At 37.5% G+C, this 23,323-nt stretch overlaps 1 protein-coding gene across 4 annotated transcripts in view; it reads right to left on the bottom strand.

Moving 5' to 3' along the window:
- The window catches only part of hdac7a (histone deacetylase 7a), a 72,883-nt gene that overhangs the window by 31,313 nt on the left and 18,247 nt on the right, over positions 1-23,323 (bottom strand). For 2 of the 4 annotated variants that reach the window (XM_055048268.1, XM_055048269.1), the window contains exon 1: positions 3,771-4,218. In XM_055048268.1, the coding sequence (XP_054904243.1) occupies positions 3,771-3,783 (13 nt within the window). In that variant the 5' untranslated portion in view covers positions 3,784-4,218. Of the gene's footprint in view, positions 1-3,770; positions 4,219-8,314; positions 8,376-19,854; positions 19,921-22,093; positions 22,195-23,323 lie in introns of those variants that run through there. The other 2 variants (XM_055048270.1, XM_055048272.1) reach the window with 2 other exon arrangements.

Raw genomic sequence — 23,323 nt, 5'->3', positions numbered from 1 at the left:
ATCCCATTTGCCAGTTTGCCATATGCCATGTAGGGGACACAGAGCCACCGGGGAACCATTCCTTTAAAAAACTGGAACCTTTTAACCTTTTATATCCTAGGAAACCATGAACAAATAGATTTTTTTAAACTGTGAAAATTTCCCTCTCACATATTCATGTTGACAACAAAATGCCTCTTGCAAAAATACTGAAGTATGGATCTAACCTGACCTATGACCCCGAATGGATCATTTATAACAACAACAATTGCATTTTACATGTTCATGGTTGTGATGCAGCTGTTGCAGAACCTCGTTCTCATTAAAGCCCAGTTTTTATGCAGCACATATCTTATTTCAACTTTCACAAAAATACAAAACTGCTGGAACACTGGTCCTTAAAATCAAGGCTAAAGCCCCACCTGTTTAGAGCTTCCTTTGATTCATAATAAGTGGAAAATTCATCAACATGTTTGATGTATATTTGCTTGGTGAATGCAAGCAAATATGCAATGTTAGATGCAGTTTCATAATTGTTTACTTTATTATGTTTATGGAGTAAAGCTCTTTGAACTGTCTTGTTGCTGTAATGTGCTAAACAAATCGGCTTGACTTAATCAACTTAATCAGGTAAAGTCCAGAGCTAAATCCAGATATGAAATATGTTTCACAATGTGAAAAATTAATTTTCTTTCGACTTCACAACTACACTAATTCTTAATGTTGTATTTCTGTCAGAGCACAGGCAGCAAAACTTAAGTTGTGTAAAACAAAGTAAGAAAAAAAATACAAACTGCTGAGCCTAAAGTGAAGGGAAAGGGCAGCAAAAAGACAAGAAAAGCAAGTTGCTCAGCAATCTTTGGCTACCTGCATGTGAGTGAATCTCTCATGTGCTGACAGGGACGACACTCAGGATAGTGCGACCAGGTTTAGAAAACAAAGTCACGATGCACAGAGCTGACAGCGCCTCTGGTTTTGTCACATGTCCAAATATAGTCGCAACATGGCCGCCCATTCTCACTGTACAGGAGCGCCTGTGGCTTAATCACTCATCCCCAAATGCTACTTTCAGTAGATGAATATCTAATTACTTTTGGGGTGTTTGAGTCAGCATGCAAAAAATTTAAAAATGAATGCAAATGAGGCTCATTTAAGGTTGAAAATGCAAAAGATAAAAAGGTATAAGTAGTAACTTTATAAAATCAAATCTTTGGCTCAAATTTTGCAAGAAAAACAGAGTGCTCAGTAAAACATGTCAGTGGCAGGATTATGCTCTGAGGTTAATTTTCTTTTGATGTAACTGAGGATAAAGCATAAATCTAAATGGACAAAACTATGAGCCAGAAAATGAGCCAGAACTAAATCTGAATGATGTAACTGAATCAATGGTTGCTTTAAAAAGGGTGTGATCACTTATGTAACAAGCTTTTGAAGATATTTTTCCTTCTGACATATTCGGTTGTTTTTCAGTTGGATTGAACAGGATGAATGTTTTAAAAGGCTTGAAATGACTTATGGTGTGTTTTATCTGGTATTATACAAGGGGTGTGTGTACTTTTCAGACCAACTGTGTGATATTTGTTGCTTGTTCTCTGGTACCAAAAATACAAGCTGAAGGTTGTCTCAGTCTAACTTAGGAATCATCAGCATATCAGCTGATGATAATCAAATGTCAAAATAAAATAAGACACTCATGAAGCACAAAGACGTCCATTAGTAAAACATGAAACCTTCTTCAAGTAAAAGCACTTCTACAGCAATACACTAGAAAATATCTCACTGCAGTCTGAAGCTGAACAGAAATAACTGCCACTAAGCATCTCAACAGGGTAGCTCATCAAATTCTTACTATTGTCCATTTCCTCATTTAGCAAAGTCAAATTTGAACTTTGTGCTGAAAGTGCAATTTAACTTCTGCAGATGAGGCAACATATGTCACGACAGAAGTATAGAAAAAAGAAAGTCAACTGAAAATGATTAAATTTGCTTTTCCTGTTAGTGGCATGTTCTCCCTCTGGAAGAAGTTCCAACTGCTTCTGACCCATAGGATGAAGTGGCACACTTAAAATCTCAGAGGTACTATCCATCTATCCATCCGTCCATCTGTCCGTCCTTCTGTCCATCCGTCCTTCTGTCCATCCATCCATCCATCCATCCATCCATCCATCCATCCATCCATCCATCCATCCATCCATCCATCCAGTGTCTATAGTTCTTCTTCTTGCCCTCTCTGATTGGGCAAGTGGTCTGAGCACACCCTGGACATGCCATAAATCTTTCCTTACATTTCTAGTCATAAAAAGCTGCTCTGCATCGATTTGTAGTGTCTGTCAATTTACTTGTGAATGAAACTGCAAGGTTTTCTGTCTGCTCACTGGGTATTCCTCCTGTTGGAAACGCAAAAATCCAGCAAGTCAGTGAACACACTATGACTAACTGCTAACACTCCTCAGTGTGGAAGTCGTTAATGAGGGAAGGAGATTCAAAGCAGACCGTTTGTTCAGTGGTTTTACTTTAAAGTAAATGGAAACATGAAATAAAGTTTCATATTGTTTTCAAGGCATATTAGCAGCTTATATATTATCTACCATTTCTGATGTCCTGAAGTAGCGCAAAACTTTATGTTGAAAAACACAAGTTTTTTTTCAAAATTGTAGTGTTTGTATTAAGTAAATTTACTTTCGTAATTCCAATTTGAGCAATTTTATGATTAACAGAAACACAGCTACTGACTGTTCTTTCACGTTGATGCTCCTAATGTAAATGCTGCATGACCAAACACAGGAGGAAATCTAGTCAAAAGTCATTTTCAGATTCTGCCGTCATGTGGGAGCTGTTGCCCTGCAGGAAGAGGAGTTTAGGTGGCGAACCAGTGGACGTCTAGGTTCTCACTATGCATTCTGGCTTCCTCATACAGTCCAACACTTAACTGGTCATTTAAAATACTTGAATGATTTGGAAGACAAAATATTTTGAAATGCACATTTTAAGAGAGCTGTTTGTGAGCACTGTAAAAATAAAAATAAAAAATGTTTTTAAGTACTAGAAATGTTTGTGAATGCACAGGAAAATTTGCTGTAAAAAAAATATGGAAAAGTTTAGTGCGTGAGTAATTTTAACATGAAAACCTGTTGAATTACGGGAAAAATTTGGTTAGAGTTTATGGAAATGTTTGTACAACTAACTATAAAGAAACACAGAAAAAGTTGGCAGAAAATTACCAGAACATTTTCTGTGTTTTTTACAGATTTTTTTTTTTTTTTACAATGTACTTACTGTATGATCAGACTTTGCTTTGGTTGATATGTACCATCCACCTCACTTTGCTTTTAGGTATGCACTAAGTGCATACCTAACTAATGACTTGAAACCAGAGTAAAAGCAATCCACAACTAATCTTTTTGATCAGCACATCTCTGGTGTTAGTTTGAGTTTGAGTGATGGAGGACCTTGGATGTGATACGAAGTGCAGGTCCAGTTTCCAAAGTTGTCACAGAGTTTCCACAAACATCTGGCGCAGCTCTCTGTTCTCTCACTGCATAAATCTGCTGCTTTTGTTTTAACATCAAATGCAGCAGATGAGAATGACAGCTAAGAATAATGTTTCTTCTCTCCATACCTTTAAAAAGCTTATGAGGCTTATTCCAAACACAGCAACAACCCTTCAAATTTCTGGAAAACTCCTTCAACTTGTTGCATGTCTTTTTCCAAAGCTGTAAAAATACTGAAAAAGAAAATGCACATAAACGTGCACGTCATAATCTCCAAATTCAAAATCAAAAGGCACATACCCGTGTTTGTCATGTAAATATCCGGCAGTGTAAAAACCCCCAGTAGCACTTCTGCCTCAGCCAGCTCACAGCAGGATCTATAATTAGACAGAGAGCTCTACTCCCCTCCAGTCATCTTTTACTGCTGGCCACATCCTCTTTTTTTCTTTAACTCCTTCCCTTTCTTACCCTTCACTCCCTGCTTCTCTCGATTTCTACAACCATTGCTCAACTCTGTCCAACAACAAGCTGTCTGATTCGCTCATTTCTCTTGCTCCCAGCTTAAAATGGAACAGTCAGATAAATGGAGCATGTTATTAAGACTGCAAAAAAAGAAAACCTCAATGAGAGGAATAGCTGACCAGACTAACATAAAAAGGTTTTTCTTTCTAAACTGTTTTTTCTTTGTTTTTATTTATTTTTTTAACCATTCGCGACTTTCACTCAGGAGTCTTTGAAGTGTCCATCTCGTTAACAGCAGGGATGGTAACTATGGTGACACCAGCAGTACACTCGACAGGAAGTTGAGTCTATAAAAGCTCAACAATGAGAGAACTAGGGTGGCTTCCTGTTTGAGAGCTCAGTTTAGACTCCCATTTCCTCCCATCTCCTTTCCTAGCAGTTGTGACGCAGTGACCGCCGCCGCTACTGCTGCTGCTGCAGTGCTTTTGAGCACAGCCGCCGTGAACTCTATTATCAGTAAAGTCACCATCAACTGGAGCATGGTTAAGGATTACCGCATCCCCCCAACTCCGACCCCTCCATCACACAAAGGAAATCACTGCCCCGATGTTAAGCAGAGAACTCTGACACCATTTAATGACTCTGATTAATGACTAAACGCGGCCCGAAGGCAATGGGTTAATGCGACAAACACACACTTGCTTACTAACACATCCATTATAGGAACATGGAAAACTACTAAGTAAGCTATTGACAACCCAGTTAGGCTGTGCCTCATTTATTCCACATGCTCTTCAGACTACATGGATTCAGATTTTTTTTTTCTAAAAAAAATGCACTTGGGGATCAAAGGTAAAAAAAATAAAAATAAAAATAGTTGAAAAAATTTCTTGGTGGCATCGTTGCAGATTGTTACTGATTTTGCTTATTGCAGTTTTAGGGAAGTGTTGTGGTTTGCTATTTCTGCAGAAATCAGTCATGACTCACACTGGCTGCAGCAATTATTTATTTATTTTTTTGTATTGTTGATGGGTTTTTTTTTCTCAGTAGCAAAGCCTTCTAGAGTTTTATAATTTATTCATGTAAGACCTTCTTATTACACTGTGTAAAAAAACGCACACACTCTTATGAATCACGGTTTCCGGTGAGATTCCTCTGACGTTTATGGATCAGACCTGTCGATGTGTCAATGCAGTGGGTTTTATTCTTGGAGCTAAAGCTAATGGTGGGAAAGGAGATTTTTAAAATTGACTATAAGATTTTGGGTGTATACACATAAAAAAAAGAAAAAAAGAAATCCACCCTGTTGCTAAATCAGCCTTGTGCAACACAGGATTTCTATGAATAGTCTAATACTGACAGTTGGAATCACATGTTCGTTTACTCTGTCGGCCTGCACTCCCTTTGTCATCAGGATTGCTGCTCATACTACCAGTAAACACCAGGCCAGATTCCTCAAAATTTCCCAATCCTCACTGTGCCTTGCAAAATTATTCATACAGCTTGAACTTCACATTTTTCTTTCACTACAAACCACAGACTGGAATGGATTTTGCAATTTTTACATGGCAGATCAACAGCCAAACAGTAAAAATTTGAAGATAAAGAAAATTTTAAATTTCTTTTTTAAAACAGTCATGTTGTTATGCTCAGCTCCCCTTTACTGTGATACCCCTAAAAGATAACCATGAGCTCTGTCATGAACGAACAGAATCATAGAGACCAAGGAATGCAAAAGAAATTCAGAGATAAAATTATGGAGAAGTATAAAGAAAATAAATAGTGCTGCCATTAGCCTGACTCTCTTCACTCATATTTTTGCTCTCGTTTGTGACTCGGACTGCAGTACTAGACCGTGTAGCGCGCTGCTGCGAAGTAGGTAACCCTACGCAACTTTTAGGTCAAAATAGGTCGTCTGCATTATTTAACATTTACTAAATCTAAAACGTTAAAAGTTTTAGATTAATCGCATGTGGTAAGGGATAGTCCTACTTATAAAACCATAACACAATTATCTGAAACTTTGAAAGAGTGTGGTGCAAGTGCAAAGCCATCCAGGAACTGTAACTCTGAAGCTGCAGAGGGAAAATCTGTTGACAGGGCAGAATGGATTTAGCTAAATATGCAGTAATAATGTAAATAAAAATACCAATAGGAGCTTTGATACTTGAGATCGAGGCTGAGGTTTAAGTTTCAGTAGAACAAAGGGTCTAAATATGCAGGCAGTGCGGAAACAGTTTGCATCAAAAAATCCAAGTGTCAGAGTTTTGGTGCTTTAGCTGCAGAAGAGATACTTCTACAAAGTCTGGATACAGGCGCTTAGATGGACTGTAGCAAAAGCTTTTTTTAGTCTAAATAAAACCCCAACAAACTCATGACAAATTGAGAAAAATCCAACAGTTATGGATATTTTTGTAAGGAATGCATAGAAATCTATTGAGGCAAAATAAAACTTTTTTTTAATTGAAGGAACTTTGATGTCAGAAGAGCTTTTACTGTTTGATTAAAGTCCTGTTTTATGTTTAACGAGTAACTTCATCTACACAAAACTCTTGACCAAATGATCTATTTTTTTTTTTATTTGAAACAGAAAAATAACATATATGGTTAAAAAAAAACAAATTAACATCTGCTAAACTTAGCAGGAGTTTTCATGTTTATTTTACATGTTCACAACAATGGACTTGTTGCACTGGACACTTAACAAACTGATTCTCACTATTTAGTCGGGTGCCAACGGCTTATTTTAGTTTTAAAAAAGCGTCACGCAGCGAAGAGTAAAAGGTGGAATTTGTTTGTTTCACACCATGACTCTGTTTTTCACGACAATGAAATATGGGTTTCTGCTAGTAAGGAAAACTGTACAGCCATTTCTCAGCCAGTTGATCTGGAGTGACGGCAACTGGTGAAAGACGGGGACTGCACTAGTCTGTCCGCATCATAGGTGTTCTGGAAAATTTTGGTGGTTTTGAAACTTTTTCAAACCTTGGTGTACTTTGATCCTGGCAACCATCTCACCTACCTAAGTGAAAGTAAGACATACACTGGAAAAATAAAAACATTCCTTGGAAATTCCCTCTTTCAGTAAAACACACTTCCAGTAAGTATGCAAACAAATGAGGTCTGTTAATGTTTATATCTCACATAAAAGGAATATTTGCCAAAACTTTTCTTTGGGTTTAGTTTGGTTCTAAAAAGATTTGAAAACATATAAGTAAATGTCGACAACAGGGCATAGAATACAAATGAACACTGTTCTGCACAAAATGTCAAGGTCATCATAGTAACGTTTATCAGTGATGACATCACCATTAATGTTTCTATTAATGTTTCTCATCATACAGTGTTTTTAAGTACACAACAGGCTCCACTGCATCTAAAACCCTGACTAAAACCAAATCCATTGCAGTGCTAAGCAACTTGCTGAGCATAAGTTTATTGTTTTTCCACTGCAGGAACGCTGACTCTGGTACCTAAAAGCTGGCACTATCTCTCCATATTTCTAGTATTTGGACCTGAACAAAGAACCAGTTTTGCAAGGTGCATCTTTTAGAGATGAACAGCCAAAAATGCTGCATGTTTAAAACTTCTGACTTCCTCTGAACATTCAACTTTACACTTAACAACAGCCAGATCTTCAACTGTTGGTTTTATTATCACCAGTTACATTGTAAATGTAATTTGGAACATTAAGTAGGACAGCATTCATGAACATTATTTTAAGCTTCATTTATTGCCAGCAGCTCTGTTAATGATCACTTTCTGCTCTTAACACCACCAGCTGATGTTACACTGGAATAGTACTGGTGGAAAAAAAACACAAAACATTTGGACCACCCAGTTTTCACACCTGCACAACTGTAAAATGTTAAAACATTTTGCAGTTGTTTTAACTCAAACAATTGCAAAATGGTACAACACCAACTCAAGCAGTTGTAAATAAATTCAATAATTGTGGAAATTTCATAGACATGCAAAAACACCTGAAGATCCATTCAAAAGTAACAGGACTTAAGGCCGATGTAAAATTGCTAGATACAGTCTGTCAAGTTTAGAAACCTCACAGACAAATCAAATGATGGGTTTATCTGAATAAATAAGTAAATAAATGAAGAAAGAAAGAAAGAAAGAAAGAAAGAAAATGACAGAAAGAGTGAAAGGAAGGAAGAAAGGAAAAAAGAAAGAAAGAGAGAAAGGAAGAAAGGAAAAAAATCCTCCAAAATCAAAGTTGCAGCACACCACAATGTGATTTGTTGGAAAGATATCTTCTTTGTTCACTTTTTGTGACCAAATCACTGAGTAAATCTCAAGACAAGAAGAAAGGTAGGAGAACCTAAATCAGAGTAAAAATACTTCCTTAAATGTATAGATTGTTTTCTTACCTGGTTTCAGTTGCTCAGTCAGTAGAACAGCTGAATCCAGGAGATGATGTTCCTCTTGTATCTGAAGAGGGAAAGGAATAGGTTAGGATCATATCATATCGATGTTACAAGAAGAACAAGATTACATAATATTTTTGACCAAAGTGACAGTTCTGCAAAGTGCTATCTGGCTGCTGAAAGCATATCATTTTCTCTAAGGTCAAGTTATCAGCTCTGAATATGAAAGTGAGTGCTTTGAGGTTGACACCCCAATCGAGACTCTTAGAAAGGCTGATCATCAGTCTGAAACCTGCAGCATTTTGAAATTCTTTATCTGGTGGCATTTTGGATAGAAAAAAAGCGTGAAAGCATAAAAAAAAACAAATGAAGGCAGTTTAATAACACTGTATGAATATGATAACAGCTAACCGTTAACTGCTAAACACTATTGTATTTCTGAAAATGAAAAAAAGATATTTTTAGTTTCTCTGAAAACAGTGAAAAAAACTTTTTTTTCACTATATTGTGCATCTTGTGAAATGAAGGCATTTGTTACACTCAGAAAACATAAGAAAGTATTAAATGATAAATGGCATTTATGACTGTCCATTTTTGTAAAAGGTTTTACTATAGTCAAGGTTTAGTATGTAGCTTATTTTAAATGTAAACATTTGTATATTAACCCACAAATTAACACCATCTGACACTGTAAATGAGCAATCATCATAAGTTACAACATCCTGTTCGGCTGCATCTTAGGCACTTTAACATTCCACCAACATGCCAAAAATAGATGTATTTACATAACTCACACGCAAGCTACGCTCACACACTGCATAAACAAATGGATGTCTGTCATTCTGTCGTACTCCACTCAGTGTTGCAATTCGGCTAGAGCTGAAAGCCCTGAAACAACAATCATTGCAGACATGCCTCCGTCATTCACAGAGAGGATCCCAGGTGTGCAGTCTGGTTGGACAAATGGCTGTAGTTCCCAAAACCCCCACGACTAAAGAGCCTCATTCAGAATATGACCATAGGTCTTCTAATCAAGACCTATGGAGCAATAAGATTTAAATTCCATCAAAGCATGTTCATATGATGCTATAATTCTGAAAATTGCCAAATAAAGAGGGGATTGATGTAATTTACCTAGATTGTTTAGAATTTAATAACTGGTTGGAATCAACAGAGATAACCACAGCCACAAAACAAATATGCTTTATTTGACTTATGCTCAAAACTGATAATTATTCTAGGCAGGAGAAAAACTCAGGAACTGAGTAGTATTGATAGATACTCAATTTTTCTTTCACTGGGATCACTGCAGACCAGAATCATGTCAGAAAAGATGATGGGCCGAAGCAAAAACAATCTCCCTGCTCCGAAGCAAAAACAATCTCCCTGCTCCTGAGAGAGGTTAACCCAAACCACAGCAGTTGTTCTGGATCCTGTCAGAGATCAATGGCTCGTAGAAACACAGGCCGTATACACAAGAAAGAAGCAAAACCACCCAACACATTCACCAGTGTTCGTCTCAGACGATCCATATATGATCCCAAAATGTTGAAAAAAATACAATTATGTTCACACATTTTTTGTGTGGTTTTTACAGTCATTATATATTAATTCTCTAACTTTCTTTTTGTTGGCCTAAGTATGTTTTATGTGTGCATTTTTCAAGTTTTCAAATTGTTGAAGCTACTTTTACTTCTTTCATTTTTAATCTAATTATTTTTTTTCAAATAAAATAATATAAACACAGCCCTCTGTTCAAAATTAAGTTAGATGCTGACAGGCTAACTTTAGATATTACGTCTTGTACTATATCATAAACTCAAGTCATGTAATATTACAGTTTTGTACAATATTGCATTATATTTTCTATTGTTTTTTTTTTTTTTTTATTTTTTTTTATAAGCGTTATGGCTAACCTATTATAGAAAGTACATTAAACACTAAGTATTTGGTTAACCCTCTCCAGGCAGATGTTGCAGATGTGCAACAGCTAACTGCTACTTAGCTAGTCTTTGCAAGTAATTTGAGCCTGAGAGGGTTAAACCTGGTAAATCAACATTTCCCCTGGTGTATCATCTCCCTGACAGGCAACCAGGCTTTACTTGCCCCCCCATCAGGCTAAGAGAGTTTTGTTTATTGTAAATAAGGGTTTTAAATACATGTGTGACAGTGAAGATGGATTAAGTTCATTATGCAATGAACTGGGCGCGAGAGGATGCGCGGCCTTACATGCTATCATTTCCAAATTATGATGCACCTCAGAAAATTTGTATCTTAACATTTTTTAACAAAGAAACATGGTGGGCTGCTGATGGACTGCCCTAGCGCCTCGAGGGTTTCTTAGGTTTTATAGGAGAAACTCTGCAGATACAGTAATAAGTGTAACAATTGCTGTTTTCAAGGCTTTAAACTGCAATGTATATAAAACATCTTTTATTTATAGAGTGATTTTGTATGGCAAAGATTTTGCACGAGTAATAAATTATGACTTGAAATAACTGATAAATAATATAGCAGCTATTTGACAGTTAAAAAGTTCCATGGAACTATTAGAATTTAAAAATGGCCACTTTATCTGACTGTCTGAGATCATTCAAAGAAGCATTCCTTAGCATGTGAAGCCAAATAGCAACAATCATGTTTGGGGACAGGCTATGAACCAGTGGCACACCAAAAGATCCCAGACAGCAAGTTGGTACATGAAAGGTTAAGGGTCAGGTAAACAACCAGGGGTCTAACTGTTTAAAAACAAGTAATAAAGTCCTGAAATCTACTGCAGGACTCAGAGAGGCAGGCCCTGAGGGGGCTGGGAGGGTTGGTGTGCCTGGCCTCTAACAGTTGTTGTAAATTGCAGGAGTCAAGTCTGGACAAGATAGAAACTGGCTGCTTAATTTTGATCAGCAGTGAAGAGGAAATACATGATCTTGAAAAACAATGTCTGTGGACTAAATCAAAACGGCTAAAAAATGTCTTACTTAAAAGCAAAACTCTTGCTATTAGTAGTAGAGTAAAAAGGAAACAAGAGACACACTTCCATCAACATTTGGCAAAATTAAAAATATGTCATCAATTCACAAAATAGTGATTTTTGGCTTTTCCAAAAAAGAGTCAATGCACTAGGATTGAGATGGAAACATTTTTGACGAACTAATTCTGGCATAGCGAACTTATAACTGTTTACTACAGACATACGTAGGATAAACCTCTGACAAAATCAAAAATGAAAACACACCTATTTCACATTTTCTTTCTTGCGACAGCCTAACGGTTCACTAAAAATTTGCATGACGGTTAGTTAGAAACATAATCAGTTACTAACACTTGGGAGAACATGATTCAATTGTATTGTATACTCTGCATAGAAATCGCTAATGGCTAACTGTTAGCAAGCATCAGGAGCTTTCTAACAGTGAGTCTGGAGTGCCTTTGGTTGTCTCCAATTACAAATCAATATTAATCAGAGCGTTCACATCTGAACTGGATCATTTTATACTGCACTTTGAGATTTCAAAAAATCTTTATCATGATAAAAAGCATTAGGATCCTGGTTGAATTAGACAAAATTAAATGAAAAAGAAAGTTACAGACAAGCAAAATGTGGACTGGATTATATTGTACCCATTAATGGCTTTTTTGAAATCCTTGTTTTGTGAAGCTGTTATTTGCAAAAAAGTAAAGTGTTTCTGAAAAATAATGGCATAATCTTTTCCCAGTTTATGAGCTGGATGTATTATCACATCCATAATATTTATAGTTCCACATTGGTGCAAATAATTATGTGCTTCCAACACAACAAAGGAGATACATGCTGCTATCACTGATCCCACCATCTGTGCTGGATTACCATGTGCTAACATAAAACATTAAAAAAGTCTAAATAATCTAAATCCCGCATCAAGTGATTGTCCATTTCTCTAACTTTCTCTCACTTCTGTTCGCTCCAACATCAAACACATTCTCCACATTTCTCCAAACAAACAAAACCACTCAACAGCAGCTCATTCAATGGGAACCCCACTTCTTCCCTTTTATCTGTTCACAAACATCTCCGTCCACCTTATCAGTTCAACTCACACAAACGTGGACTACCTGTTAGCCGCACAAAGGCGGGCCAGGCAAACAGATGCCAATCCAACCGCACAGCTGTTGCTCAAAGCTGTTCTCACAAGCACGCACAAAAAGGGAAATTTATTTGACATGAGTCAAATGATCTTGCAGGTTATGAAGACAGTGAGTTGTGAAGACAACAGTGGAACAGTGTGGATGAAAGACTGGTAGCTTAAAGAAACAACAGTCTACTTAAGTTTTGCTGTAGATAAGAATGAGAGAAAACATCTGCTAATAGCCCTGAAGCCTCTAGAGCACTAGAGGCAAAATACAGTTTGGATTATCTCCACAAAGTGACATAAAGCGCCCTCTCTCCAGCTCCTTTTCACTTTTAAAGTGTTGGTTGTTGTATTGAGTCATGGTACAGTCAAAGTTTCAAACAAATAAGCAAAACCACCAGATCTGTCGGCACAGAAATACAATGTGAAATGGAAGTATCTGCTTTCCTAATGAGAAGAAAGATTTTTGGACACAATATTGAAGGCATGACCTTTTCCCTCTGAGATATTTTGGTGTGAGTGCAACATGTTGAGTTGGCTGCCTGCCACACCGGAACTGGTTTGGTTCCTGGTACGATTAAAAAACAATTGTGAGCTGGAGCGCTCAAATGTGAGAAGTGGGATTTCATTGACAAACTTTGACATTGGTCTATATGTCTTACTTAGGCTCTTGTGAGTTTTGTGTTCTTTTAAACTCTTAATGGCTAAAACGAATAAAGAAGCTATAACTCTATGTGGCTCTAACTTTTTTTACCTTCTTTAGTTATTTTTTTGGTTCTTTTTCTTAATCTATGTCCTTTTCTTGATAAAGGTTAATGTCTTCCAGGAAAATAAAAGGTTCATGAATATGCACCGTCACACTCGACAGTCTGCCAGGACAACAAAGGAAGAAGACATTAGCATTCCTGCACATAATTTGTACTCTGGTCAGGGATGAATACAGACACAGACACATGCACGACGCAGCCAAACGAATAGGAAGAGACAAAAAAAGTCTTCTGTTCTGTTTAATCCACATTATATGCTTACAAATTCAGTATTTTTTTAAAGGTCTGAGAAATTGCACTACTGGGGTAAGATATTTGTATAAAATTAGTTCAAGGGCTTCAAAACAAACCAACACTTGATACACTCAAAATGTCTTGAGTTGAAGCTCAAGCAACTAAATGAACCCTAAAAGACACAATATTCAGAGAGAAAAATGTGACATAAAGATTACACCATTAAAGCCCTTGTAAAAGTGTAAAACTTGACGTGCAGTGATCATCTACTCCATGTTTCTTATTGTGTCATACTCCCACAAGGGTCCTTAAGATGTAATGTGGAGCAAAGTTATAAAACTTTGTCTCAAAGGAGGATCAGAAAATTATTGAATTACTGCAAACAATTATTATCAACATAATGAAGGTACTTTGATGCTGGTAGCAAGAATAGTTCATCTTGCAGTTCAGCTTCTATGTTGTTTAAGGTTGAAGAAGAAGAAATAGAGAATGTTCTTATAGTTTTTGTCAGGAAGAGAATGAAGAAGAAAACACAACTCTGTTGATATCACTTTCAGCAAACAATAGATTATCTAACTAGACATTTTTATGCATTTATACTTTATGTTACATTTTGTAATGTTCAAATAAATGAGTAATTAAAACTCGTTTATTTGGAAAACATGATTTGTAATAGCAGATTAATAGCAGAGCCTTTAAAATGTCCAGAGCTGACCCAAATCTCAAAGCAAAGAGCCAAAAAAGACATGCTGATGAAAAAAACAGAAATTTTTACATTCCAGAACAAAATACCTTATACTTTTTACATGTTGCTACTGTTTAAATGTTGCTTTCAAAGATGAACATGTAGTTCGTCACACAGCAAAGAGAAGCCAGACATTAAAAAATGAGCCAGGTATTTCTCTAAAGTATACATTTCTGCACAATCAGAATGAAAGTAATTGAAAAAATAATGCTCCATCACTAGTACTAACATAATGCCCCACACTAAGAAGTCCCAGTAAATAAACATGAATTGGGTTGCAGTTGTTTGACCGAGCCTGAAGCTGCAAGCCTGACTTGAGACAATCCATCACTCACATGCACACACTTGCAGTCACATGTAAATTCAGGAGTCTGGCCGGATGAAAGGAGATCCTGTTACATCCGAGCCCACAGCAAGCCATCCGATCCGAGGTCAGTGTCAGCCACCTCGCTGATCTGGACTGAATGTGAGCTGAATCATTACTCTGTCCTGCGCTTTAGGCCAGACAACATCAGGATACAATGAGGGCTCTGCTTTGGAAAACTTGTGACTAAGGCCAGACTGGTATGTGAGCAGCACGGGTCTCTACAGAGTCAGGTAACAGATTTTTGTCTCATCTGTGAACAAGATGAGAAGCATTCCTGGCATGCAAAAGTGAGTAAAAACATACAACAGGGGTTGAATAATTGGCATTGGTTGCTACTGTACTCAGTTTACAAGACTTTGGGTTTATTCCCCAATGTCATTTACAGAACGATTTCTTGAAGCTAAAAAAAACATTTTTTTTTTTTTTTATCCAAAGAAGGGTGACACTGAGGTGGAAATTAAAAGGTTGTTCCTCCCACCAACTGTAACCCTCACCAACACCAAATGCCTCAAGAATAAATTCCTGTCAAAAATAATCCCATTGACTTGAGTGAATTTCAAACGGATCAAGTGTATCAACATGCATGTGCTTGTGAGAAAGGCAGAGAAAGACAAAGGGGAAGGGGGCAGCGGGGCACGTTGATGGGGATCCAGACAGTGGGTGGAGGCCAGTAACAGAACAGATTCCCAGCTGACCACAGCAAGAAACCGTTAGCTCAAAGGTTTATGCCACATAAATTGATTTGACACACTAATAAAATCTTACGGACGGGGTTACCTCAGGTCACACCGCATGCACTTAGTCTCCTTATCCCATTTACACCACAATACAGCTAATATGTTCAGCCATACACACACACACACACACCAAAGAGAAATAAAACTATTAGATGACTCCATACACACACACACACACTCATGCACACGCACACAGTCCTGTGGGGCCCCGCTGAGAGTATTATATAACATTACCCCTGACATATCAAGTGATTTCATGCACCTAGAGGCAGGACAATTGAGCCATTTATTCAGCAGGGCAAAAATAGCCACCCCCCTCTTCAACGCCATCTACTATTACTAGCATTACTACCACAACTGTGGCGCAGCTTGACTGTGCACTGCAGCTTGGCTTTAAGAGTCCCCATGGTTAAATATTACTTTAATGCCTCTGCAGAAGCTGATATGGCTGTTAAATCAGAACAATGAAGCCAATCAATTTTTGGGTGGAAACTACTACATCTTAATGACGTTATTCTATTAAGTAACCTCCTCCCCCCCCAAAAAAAAAACTTTTCACAGGGGAAATTTGAGAAAGTACAATTAAGTGCTAATCAAACCACTGACCCCCAGCTCCCAGAAAATGCCGTAGTGATATATTAGCTGTTCACTGAAAGGCCGCCAAGCCTGTTGATTTAAAGTTAAAGTGTGGTCAGGTTACTTATTTTAAAAGAACACAGAATGAAAAAAGATTAACAGAACTTTCTTTTGTTTTCACCAAGCTTTTTATGTTCTACTTAAAGGGATGATTAGTATATTTTAAATGGGGTTTAGTGAAGTCTTTATGGGTAACCAGAGTATAAACTGGAGGGGGGAAGTATTCAGAGCGCTCTTTGTTTTGAGAATCGGACTGAAACACCGTCGGTTGAAGGTGATTTAGCAAATTAAAACTTTCACTGCAAGAATGCGCTAAATTCAGAGTTCTATTTATTCAGGATCTGACTTCTACAACTCTAGGTTACAGGGTCCGTGGACCATGTTGGAAACACAGACCCCCCCAAAAAAAGCAGTGTAATGTCAGTAATGAGCTAATGGGAAATCATATTGGCTTTCCTCAAAAAACATTTAGAAAATATTGAAACTGTGTAGTTAAGGATGATTACTAACCAACTTAAAGACTGAAAGTGCCCTACTTTGTACAATGTCTTTAAATAACCTTTTTGACATCTTTAATCATTCTTTCTCTTTCTTTTTCATGATTGCAGTGTAAGGCCTGCAAATAACTCTTCCTTCTTTGTCTCTACAATGCAGCAGGAACAAGCACCATCAGCTGACCAAAGTATTTGGAAACCACAACCAGGAGATACGTGATCTCAACTGCAGCTATTACAATCGGCCCTGTTGTTATCTGTCCCTGAAGCTTTTGTGAACCAAAAGGAAAAAAAAAAAGGGGAACAGGGGAACATATGAAACAAAGAGTTCAAGATTACTTTGCATTTTACTGTGGAGAGGTTATATTAAAGATTTTAGGATTTTTTTCCATCAGTCAGTTAAAAATATTTATATATTTAAAAGGTCTGCAATGGTACAAAATCTACAAGATTACATGGCATAAAAGTCTAATTAGTTGTTCAAACTATGTTGTTCAGACAATGGAGATTTTAAAAATCAATTCCCAAACTGTAGAGTTCATAGACACAGAGCTACAACTACAAAATAACAATTTGCAGAAAATTTGCTGTCTTACTGAAAGGATGCTAAAGGCAATGCAGGCTAAATTTCCTTAAAGTATCACTTAATGTGAAACACATGCATCACACATCATTTGTGTCTTCAGTCAGACTCTTTAAATTAAAATATGCACTCACATGAGGCTCATTTGGTAAATTAAAACTACGTTTTGAAAATAAAAACCTTTAAACAGGTATTAAACATACGTTTCATTGGGCCCATATTCCTTGATTAAAAAATATTCTTTATTGCTGAAATATTCTGTTCATCATATTAAGTGTATTATTCCAATATAATATTTTAATTCAAAATGTTAGCCGCAAACAGAAAATCGTCATAACTTACAAAAACTTGATTTGGGTTATTGAAACAAATTAACTAAACATTTAATTTCACTATTCAATAATATTCATATCCATGAAATATGACATGTTTCTAACAAAAAGAAAAAGAAAATGGACAACAGCATTTTAAAATCCACCATGTCTAGCACTTAAGTTTTAGCAAAGGCATCTGCAAAGCTTTGCATCAACTGAACAGACCTTTGGTTCTTTTTCAGGCATAGAAAAATAAAGACCAGCGTTCCTTCAGAGGAACTAAGACATTGTGGTACAAACAGGATGTTCTCCTGCTAATCTGAAAGTATTTGGATGCAGTCTGTCGGGTTCGAATGGTTCTCTAAGCCTTAGCAATTAGTGAAATGGTGGTTTCTCTAGATTCACAATGCTTCCACATTCGACTGCTTAAAACCACAAGGCTCTGAAGCCTTTCAGGTAGATGTGAATGCACGTTTTTGTTAACATCGAAAAGAGAAATAAATATTTTAAAAAACAAGACAAAGGCAATAAAGTTCCTTGTGTCCGTTGCCCTGCATGGACGACATGCATGTAACCAGACTCTAAAGCCACAGTCATGACCTCACCGGGTTTTTCCACAGACACACACACACACACACACACACCCACGCACACACACACACACACACACACACACACACACACACACACACACACACACACACACACACACACACCCACGCACACACACACACACACACACACACACACACACACACACACCCCCCCCACACACACACACACACACACACACACACACGCACACATGCACACATGCACACACGCACATGCACAGTGGGTCCTGGGTTAGTGTACAGTCAGCGGAGCCTGGCACAGTGAGAGCCAGCTTCAATTCAGGGACATGTATTGTAATCCTACACAGTGTGATCACACAGGCGTGCTTCACAGAAAAGAAAACTAATCTAAAGTAAAAGGCAGGGACACAAAGAAACAGCCGGGTGACTCGTTTCTTCATGGGTGGAGCGTTGGATCAAATTTTTGATCCGCTGATCTGAGGTGAAGTGAAAAAAAGTGAAGTCAACTCCATTCCAAGCTGCTGCGCTGCCTCTAGAGTCCCTGAGTCCAAAGAGGAAGCATGGAGGAAATATTTGCCATGGAGAAACAGAAGAGCTGCTGTCATGGCAGGAAAATGTGATAGTTATCATCTTAGTATCGTATTCTGTTGTAGAACTAGGTGTCTCTTGAGATAAGAGATATCACAAAGATATTTCTGTGGGAAGTCCTGAATTGTTCTATGTCTAACATCCAGAAGCTAAAAAAGGATGAACTGCTTTGTAGGAAATCCTGTAGGAAAATGGTTCATAATCTTTTTCTAACTAAGACCATTTTAGGAAACACTAAAGTTTCTAAGTGCAACCGTACTGACAGACATTTGGAAACAGTGGTACAGCAGGATTTGAACCTCTTTTCTTTAGGGTGTTTGGTCCACTGGTGCTAGATGTCTACTGGAAGAGACCAATTTTGTGTTTTATTTTACACAGAATTTGAAATTTGAAATTCTGTGTTGCAAGTTTAAAACTAAATTTATCTCCAAGTCTAGACTCAAAATCCAATATGGCTGCTATTTGTGTTTCAAAGAAGGTGAGAGATGAAGTGATAACAATTCATTTGCACTTTTTGTATCCTACTAAACCTATAAACATCTTGTAACTGAATTTGTTTCTTTATTGCTTAAATGAATTAAATACAAAGAAAAACAAAGCAGTGAACTTTTAATGCTCATGGTAATTAGCTTGTCACTTAGCATATCAATTAGCATTTTTACCCAACTTTAAAATAAAAAGACAGTGAAACTATCTTAAATGTAATTCTGAGATCAATGTTCCCCCTGACTAAAGGATCACTGGTTCATGGGGGTGTTTTCTGGTGGTAAATGTTAGGGTTGGTCTTATTCTTTATCTAAGGTACACAGAAAGAGTTTTCAGATTTTTTAAAGTAAGAAAACCTGGAAAAGAAATTTAAAAAATTGTAAAGATGCATCGTATATATCCACAGAGACAATTAAAACTCAACTTTTTAAACTAAAAGCAGCTTCAAACTTTCAAATTTGATCACATGTTAAATATAACTTTCACACCTACGTTTTTAAGCATCTGAGACCTAAACAACAACTTGTGGTAAAACCCACACATCGACCAAAAAGACAGAAGATCCTATTTAGCAAACTGCATCTTTCCAAGTAGGCCAACACCTGTTCTGAGCTTTTTACAGCATGACTTACAGAACCATGAAGCTTAGATCATGTTGGAAAAACTGCTGTCACCCAAACGATGTAATGCTTGTGTACACGCCTCAAAATAAAAACACTGTTAAAGATGACAAGATGTCCCAAGGGCCTGACTGCAGACTGGCAGCATTTTTCCACATTAAGATTCCGCCGCTGAGGGCTGTGGCCTACCTTTCATTGGCTTACGGAGGATTTTACCACCCCGCAACACAACTAATTATTAAGTTAGAGTCTGCATTTAGTACATTGTCCTTTAAAGGTTAAAAGTCCAACCTGTCACTGTGGTAAAGTATGGTGTCCTGTTTGTTTCTACGGTCTTCCCAGAGGGCCTGAATCCATCTGAAAGTAAAAGAAGAGAAATAAACTGTGAGAACAACAGCATCCTTCCTTCAACTCATTAAAAACCACAAAAGTCTGAGGAAACGTGACCATGTAAAGATCTGGCAACGCCCCAATATTTCTCATCAAAGTGAAATCTGTCTTTCTAAGCAACATCTACAATAGTTGTGTTTATTATGCAACTTTTTTTGAAAGCAATCACTATGAGCTCCATGTGTGACTTGTTGGCTTCCACATGAAGAATAAAAGTAAGTAGTTCTCGAGTTGCTGTCTTGACAAAATCCATTACTGAACACTTCTTGCCCAGCAGAAGAACAAAGCTTGCTAATGAGAGGACAAAGGAAACCTTTGTAATTTTTGAATTGTTGAACTCTTTGATATAATGGTAGGGCATTTGCTTTATAGCTTTTTGTTGCAGCAAAACTAAGTGGCTAATTTAGATGTCTAATAAGTCAAGACTTGGCTTGAGATGGTTACTGTTGGTTTCCAAACCACTATGATTTTCTGTCCTCCAGAGCTAAGTCTTTTTCATTAAAATTAGAGAATGTGCCAGAGTGAAAAAAGAGACTATCACTTGTAGATGTGCTGGCCAACGGAAGGATACTACACTTTCTATAAGAAGGACAAAACATCAACACGTGTATTTCTAGTAGCCAAAAGCATAGACTGTGACGATATGCACCCTCTCAGTAAATGTAACACTGTTGTCTGTCCAGCAGGATCTACCTGAGCAAATCGCCTGACTATGTCAGCAAACAAAAGGTTGTTTGTATGAAGAGTAAAACAACAAAAAGTTACAATATTCTTTTCAAATAAGCTCATAAATGATTTTTTTCTCTATTTTTAATTTATGCCTCAAAATAACAACAAATTCATACATATAATGGAGAAGAGATTGTAAAAGTCCATATATTTTTGGCTGTATTGTGTCATATTTCAAAACACTTATATGTTTCTCTGATGTTTTGGTGTGTTAATACATTTAATAAAATAAAAGTGTGATATTTTTTTCTCAATGTTATCATGTAGAATTTCGAAGTGCTGGCCTGGGCGTCATTCACAACTTCTTCTGTTTGCTGATTGGCCCGGAAATTCTACTTGAGGAAATCAAAGTGAATGGGAGAAAAGCCAGACTTGTGCTGTAAATGAGGGATAAATCAGGTAGAATAGTACAGGAAGGCAATGGCCAGGCTAACAAAATGTTGCTCAAAATCTAAAACACTAATATTGATCAAACCTCACTGGATTAATATTTTAGTAAATGGGAATTTCAACACAATAGATTTATGAAACTTTTATTATATTTCTAAAAACACAGAGAGAGAGAGAGAGAGAGAGAGAGAGAGAGAGAGAGAGAGAGAGAGAAACGCACAAAGATCATTTTCTTTTTCTTTTTTTTTTAGCATTATAGCACGTTGTGGTGTAACTTCTGGTCTCCTGAACTGAACGTATTGTTACTCCACAACTCTCAGTGATCTAGGGTTTGTTTTGCACAATGGGAGATTCTATAATGGTAGGGCATGTGCAGCTGGGCACAGTGAGCTGCTCTTGCGATGCACAGTTCTGATATTTGTCCCATATCTGGATGAAAACCACATATGGATCCTATAAAATGAGCGCATACCGCACCTGCATCTCTGAAACGCTAAGATCCTCCCTGTTGGACGAGTTGCTGCAGGGCTAAACTGACTTAAACAAACTTCAAACTGAAAAAAGACTTAAGATGCTGATGTAAAGGCAAATGGCTAAGTTCAAAGTTTATTTTTATGTTTTTATACATAAAGGAAAGCAAAAGTTCTAGTAGCATATCCTCAGTGATTTACACTGTCTCATCCGCACTTTTGCGTAAAAGTGCCTTTTCTCTGTCACTGTTTAAACCCTGATACTATTTGCATGATCCCTTACTATAATAAAAAGATAGAGTGACCTATGTACCAAGCTGAACCAAAAGCAACATGTTGCATTGCCTTGAGAAAGTAGAGAGCTCAGAAAAAGCAGTTGATCAGTGGAAATCGATGCGCTTCGTGTTTCGCTCATAAACAATAAAAACAAAGCAAAAAAATAAAAAAATAAAAAACAGCGGAGGCAGCGACAAAACCTCATCTACCTTTACAGGCACAACAGCAGACACTCTGAAAACACATCAGAGCGTTAAACCGGAGTTGCTTCCTACCTTGTGCGTAAAAAAAGCAGAAACAAGCCACTTGATGGAAGTCCACACACTATGGAAATAATCCTGTACAAATATCGAGTCAGTTGTAGAGCCGAAACGCAAATCCGTTTACAAATCCGTTTACATCCGAGGGAAGCGTTAGGAATCTAAGGCGAAGTGATGGAGAGATCAGCTGGTGTCGGTGGAGTCGGCAGTATAAGAGGAACTGAAAGGGGGACTTAACTGAGACAAGTTGCGGAGAAGAAAGTCCGGCCCCTCCAGGGCTGCTCCCTCCCCTGCTGGCCTCCTCCCCTCCCAGCGCAGCGCGGCGCGGCGCGGCGCGGCTCTCCCGTTGACAGAAATAGCAGGCGAGGCGGGCCCCACCAAAAATAGCCTCGACTTCACACACAGAACTTTAAAGACTATTGTTTTTCCCTGCGCACACATGTGGCCCCCGAAAAGTGCGCTGAGAGTCTGGACTCCATGGCACTTCTGTGCTCACAGAATGTGAGGTGGGACTTTAGTGACCCCCAACCCTGTAGCTCCATCTGCTGACGAAAACTTTTAAATGTCTTCTTTAAATGTCCACCAGAAAGTTGGGGACTGCTTCAGGTCTTAGGGTGGCGCACCGAAAACAAAAGCAAGAAAAGATGTTTTCCGATGTCAAAATCTGAAATTTTGGTACAGTCAATGTACAGAAACAAACAAAAAACTCCCCAATAGTTCATGTTTTCTAGAAACAACTGAATCCCCAAAATATGTTTATTCCTGGCAGGTTTAAATCTCTCTGGGTGTCACCATGGCCCCCCGGTGAAATCCAAATTCATTTTGATCATAAATGTTTGGTGATTAACCTTCTGGTTCAAAGATCTCATTGCCATCACCCTAATGTTTAACTCCTCCCACCGATTCTCTATCAGATTCATGTCAAAACTTATGCAATTAATTACCTGTATTAATTTAACATTAATACAGGTAAATCCAAAACAATGCCTTATATTACCCTAAATCTAATAAGTGTATGAATAATTTTTGGCTGTTTTTGTTAATATCCAATCAGCTGATTTGATGTAAGAACAAAGTTACATTTGGCTCCATTAAAATTTTGTATTTTAAAATATGGCAACTCTCCAAATTTCTAAACCAAAGCTCATAAAGAGACATGATGTTGGAAAGCATATTTAATACAAAAAGACAAAAAAGATATACAAATGTTTACACTACTGTTTGCTGACATATTACCTTAAAGTT

Source organism: Poeciliopsis prolifica, unplaced genomic scaffold, assembly GCF_027474105.1.
Source record: "Poeciliopsis prolifica strain line A6 unplaced genomic scaffold, Auburn_PproV2 SCAFFOLD027, whole genome shotgun sequence".
NCBI classification, from domain to species: Eukaryota; Metazoa; Chordata; class Actinopteri; order Cyprinodontiformes; family Poeciliidae; genus Poeciliopsis; species Poeciliopsis prolifica.
Note: the sequence above shows the minus strand (reverse complement) of the source record. Positions and strands in the feature narration are given on the sequence as shown.